The sequence below is a fragment of the Chiloscyllium plagiosum genome, chromosome 6 (assembly GCF_004010195.1).
Source record: "Chiloscyllium plagiosum isolate BGI_BamShark_2017 chromosome 6, ASM401019v2, whole genome shotgun sequence".
Lineage (NCBI taxonomy): Eukaryota > Metazoa > Chordata > Chondrichthyes > Orectolobiformes > Hemiscylliidae > Chiloscyllium > Chiloscyllium plagiosum.
Window position 1 is genome coordinate 1,299,405 of NC_057715.1, and position 4,909 is coordinate 1,304,313.

The following is a 4,909-nucleotide window of genomic DNA, read 5'->3' on the forward strand; positions in this document are numbered from 1 at the left end:
TTGGCCAGTTTACCTTCGTACCTTATTTTTTCTCTGCGTATTTCCTTCTTAGTAATCCTCTGTTGCTCTTTAAAGCTTCCAAGTCCTCAGTTTTCCCACTTATCTTTGCTATGTTATACTTTTTCTCTTTTAACTTTATATGTTTCTTAACTTCCCTCGTCAGCCACGGCCGCCCATGCCTCCTCCTGGGATCTTTCTTCCTTTTAGGAATGAACTGATCCTGCAACTTCTGCATTATACACAGAAATATCCGCCATTGTTCCTCCACGGTCATCCCTGCTAAGGTATTGCACCACTGAACTTTGGCCAGCTCCTCCCTCATAGCTCCATAGTTCCCTTTATTCAATGAGACCATACGAAATAAGAACAGATGTCGGTTGTTTGGCTCCACGAGCCTGTTTCACCATTCAATGGGATCATGGTTCCGATTCAACACTCTCCACCTTCACTTTCTTGCCTCTTCCCCATAACTCTTGATTCCCCGAATGATCAAGAATCATTCTCAGTCTTTATTACACACAACACTCTCTGTGGCAAGGTGTTACAAAGACTCTCAACCCTCAGTCTTAAATTGATTAACTTATTAATTGAGAATTCCGGTTCCAGACTCTCCCATAAGGGGGAAAATTCTCTCAGCATTTATTCTGTCAAGTCCCTTAAGAATCTTGTATGTTTCAATGAGACCAGCTCTCATTCTTCTTCATTCTCTGAAATAAAGTCCAAATCTGTTTAACGTTTGCTTATAAGACAATCCATCCACATCTTGAATCATCCTCACAAGCCTTCTTTGAACTACCACCAACAAAATATCATTTTAAAAATTTCATTAAATCCCTAATGGCATTGTGGGAGTCTAGCTACCAAATGGAAGGCAGTCCAAGGGCACTATGCAGTAAAAGCTTGTGCAGTCAATGATACCAGAATCCAAAGAATGAATTAAAAAATGTCACCAGACTGCACAGGTGCAGGGGTTTTGCCTGAGATAGTCTTTCCTGGCTCGTTCAATGAATTCTGTGGTCAATGGGAATTAATTAATGGAATTCTGTAATGCTAAAATCTCAACCTACTTCTAACAGCTGTTGGGAAATTAAGAGTAAATCCAGTAACCGCAACCACTGCAGGTGGTTGGCTTGTCCCATGCAGATGCTCAGATTGATGACTTGGAGATGGACTGAGTCAACCCTGAGTCATTGAGAAAGCTAGAAGGTATAATACATAGGATAGTTTGCGATCTTGGAGATTTGCAGCTCAGGTTGTAAGCTTGCTGGCTGAGCTGGGAGATTTGTTCTCAGAAATTTCATCACCATGTTAGGTAACATCATCACTGAGCCTTCAATGAAGTGCTGATGTTCTGTCCAGCTTGCTATTTTCTGTCAGTCTGTTGTGGTGGGTAATGTCACTTCTGGTTCTTTGCCTGAGGGGTTGATAAATGGGGTCCAAATCGATATGTTTGTTAATGGAGTTCCGATTTGAATGCCAGGCCTCTAGGAATTCCCATGCATGTCTTTGTTTAGCCTGTCCCAGTCGAACTGGTGTCTCTCTTCGTCTGTTTGTAAGGATACTAGTGACAGTTGGTCATATCTTTTGGTGGTTAGTTGGTGCTCATATATCCTAGTGGCTACTTTCCTGCTTGAGCACCAGCTAGCCACCAAAAGACATGACCAACTATCACTAGTATCCACACGCAGGGACACCAGTTCAACTGGGACAATACCTTCATCCTGGGACAGGCTAAACAAAGACACACACAGAAATTTCTAAAGGCTTGGCATTCAAACCGGAACTCCATTAACAAACATATTGATTTGGACCCATTTACTAACCTCTCAGACAAAGAACCAGGCGTGATATCACCCACCACAACAGACCAAGACAGATAAATAGCAAGCAGGACAGAACACCAGCACTTCATCAGAGGCTCACTGATGACGTCACCTCGCATGGTGATGAAACGTCCGAGAACAAATCTACCAACTCAGCCAGAAAACTTACAACCACAATCATATAGGGCAATCTTTGGGACATAGCCAATGGCTGGGACATGCTTTCCCGAAACATTTTCAGTTGAAGTGATCAAAGGCAAGTTTGCTTCAACACAGAGTCACTGTAAATGACTGTTTCTTCAGTCTCTGGGAATCCAGTTGGAATAGTTATTCAGATGCAAGTGTTTATAAGAGCTCAAAGATAACCATGGGCAGACATCAAGTTACATCAAGGGGGTAGAATCAGAGTTTTTTATTAATTTGTGGGATGTGGGTGTCACTAGCTAGCCAGCATGTATTACCTGTCCCTAGTTACCCTTGATGAGGTTTTGTAGCAATTGCTACAACTGAAAGGGTGGGGGAAGGAGGAAGGAGTATATGTAATTAGGATGGAGCCCAGAAAGAAAAAAGTTGGGCAGTCAAAGAGTCGGTAAAAGTCAGCCTGGGAGAATGAATGGCGGCTAGTGGGGGCCATTAGTTTATTGGGCTGTTTGTGATAGCAGCCCATGTGATGTCAGGGTCTGGTGTGTGGGGATTGGGTAAGGACAATGTGGATGTGCTCAGGCCCTAAAATTATTGAATTTGATAAGAATCCAGAAGGCTGCAGGTTCCCAAGCAGGAAATACAATGTTGTTCTTCCAGCTTGTGCTGAGCTTCATTGACACTGCAGCAAATCCAAACCAGATGTTGGCCTGAGAACATAGTAGTGTTGAAATCGCAGGCACCTGTAAGGTCAGAGTAATTTTTGCAGACAGAACTTGGGTGCTGTGCAAAGCAGTCACCCAGACTACGCTTCATCTCCCCAGTGTCTCTCTCCTGCTTCCTGTAAAGACTCCATTCCATCACATCTGTACCAATGGTGTCAACTTCAACTGGGAGCCTCTGATATGTCCACTTCTTCCTCAACCAAGGATTCCCCACCAGTGTGGTTGATGGGTCAGATACAGCTGAAGGCCCTATCTCCTACACTTTCAGCCCTCACTCCTCCTTCCCAGAACAGCGACAGTCTCAATCACCCTCACCAACCAGCATCCTCCTGCAAAAGGATTATGAGCCACCATTTCCACCACCTCCAACAGCAGCCCAGACACACATTCCCCTCCCAAGTTCCCTGTGATAAACTCTGGTCCACTCCTTCTCCAATCCCAACACCTCCCCAAAAGCCCACAGCACCTTCCCATGCAATTCACAGAAGGTATAACACCTGTTTATTCACTTCCTCCCTTCTCACTAAACAAGATTTTGGACGTAACTTTCAGATGAAGCAGCGATTTACCTGCACTTCACTCAATCTAGTCTATTGCATCCGCTGCTCACAATGTGGTCTCCTCTATATTGGGGAGATGAAACGCAGACTAGGGGGTGACCACTTTGTGAAACACCTACATTCTGTGTGCAACAATGCCCTTGAGCTTCTTATTGTCTGCCACTTTAACATACCATCATGTTTCCCTGGTCAACATCTCTGTCTTGGACTGGCTGCAGTGCTCCAGCAAAGCTGGAAGAACAACATCTCATTTTCCACTCGGGAAACCTGCAGCTTTCGGGTCTCGATGATGTGGAGGAACCGATGTTGGATTGGGGTGAACAAAGTTTTAAAAAAACACACAACACCAGGTTAGATTCCAACAAGTTGGCTCAGAAGCACTAGTTTTCAGTGCGCTCTGAAAGCTAGCGCGTCCAAATAAACCTAGCGGTGTGATTTTTAACTTCAGGACTCAATATCGAGTTCAATACTTAGGGCCCGGACACCACCTCCTCTGATTTACCCCAACCCTATACACCAAGCCTTGTCATCCCAAGGGCTACCATCCCATTATCGGCACCTAACCATCTCCATTAGCAGCTCTATTCATTCTCCCAGACTGACCTTTACCCACAGTCTGCTCTCGCTTTCTCTGGGCTTCATCCGCAGCCCACCCTCAGTACAACCACCTGATGAAGGGGCAGCGCTCTGAAAGTTAGTGCTTCCAGTTAAACCTGTTGGACTATACCCTGGTGTTGTGTGATTTTTGACTTGGTCCACCCCCCCATCCCTTCAGTAAATACTGGATAACCTCATGCTCGCTACAATCAGTTGTGGACCTGAAACCTTCACTCTCTGCTTTCTCTCCGCAGACGCTGACGGAGCCGCCGAGTTTTTCCAGAACGTTCCATCGCCGTCGCGGTCACCTGCAGTTTGAAGCCGACCGCCTCCAGCTCGGTCGCCAAACCGCCATCAATAACGGTCACCTCCGGCCTGCCGTCCATCCCCCCTCACCCGACACCGTCACCGACACCGACACCGCCCGACATAAACACCCGACAATAACAACCTCCCAACTCCGTTTGACAGGGGGTGCCCCGCTGAATGTCTTCCGCCGGCTCCTTCCGGTGATCTTGGTTCCGACCCCCCTCGGTGGGATGGGGATGCGGGTGAGATTGCGGCCTCCCGGTTATGGTTGGGCCCCGCTCCCGGCAAAGTGCGCTTCCTGTGGCCAGCTGTGCTGAACATCCCCCAAAGAGTTCGCGTCCTGACGGTAATATTACTTTGGCTGGAGGGGTTCGGGACTTACACAGGGAGAGGATCAGACCCTGTGCGAGGTAACAGGTAAACCTTCCTGTGTAAGGTTTCGTCTCTTTTATACTTCTATCATTTTAGTCAGTGACCCTAAAAGGAGACCTCCTGATTACTTTTTTCTCCACGTTATTATCTTGTCTTCTAAGGTCCTAGCTCCCAGCCCTGCCGTGTGTTCACCATCCCTCCAGATCTACCCCTCTCTGAGGATAAAAGATCAGTCCTGAGCAGAGGCCTCACCTTCATTCCCCTACGCTCCCGGATTAACGAGTTCAACACAAGGCACGACATCGAACAATTCTCCCGCCGCCTTCGCCTCCGTGCCTTCTTCTTCAATCAAGACTCTCGCCCACCCTCTGACGACCCCTTC

General features: G+C 46.8%; 2 protein-coding genes across 5 annotated transcripts in view; one reads left to right on the forward strand and one right to left on the reverse strand.

Annotated features, from left to right (window-relative positions):
• The window catches only part of zgc:172121 (uncharacterized protein LOC337599 homolog), a 22,299-nt gene extending 17,901 nt beyond the window's left edge, over nucleotides 1-4,398 (reverse strand). Inside the window, exon 1 of one of the 4 annotated variants that reach the window (XM_043691151.1) lies at nucleotides 4,155-4,398. In XM_043691151.1, the coding sequence (XP_043547086.1) occupies nucleotides 4,155-4,201 (47 nt within the window). In that variant the 5' untranslated portion in view covers nucleotides 4,202-4,398. The remainder of the gene's footprint in view (nucleotides 1-4,154) is intronic. The other 3 variants (XM_043691147.1, XM_043691148.1, XM_043691150.1) reach the window with 3 other exon arrangements.
• The window catches only part of ercc5 (excision repair cross-complementation group 5), a 111,294-nt gene that overhangs the window by 53,747 nt on the left and 52,638 nt on the right, over nucleotides 1-4,909 (forward strand). The window contains exons 12-13 of the mRNA XM_043692670.1: nucleotides 4,101-4,355; nucleotides 4,402-4,565. Of these exons, the coding sequence (XP_043548605.1) occupies nucleotides 4,101-4,355; nucleotides 4,402-4,565 (419 nt within the window). The remainder of the gene's footprint in view (nucleotides 1-4,100; nucleotides 4,356-4,401; nucleotides 4,566-4,909) is intronic.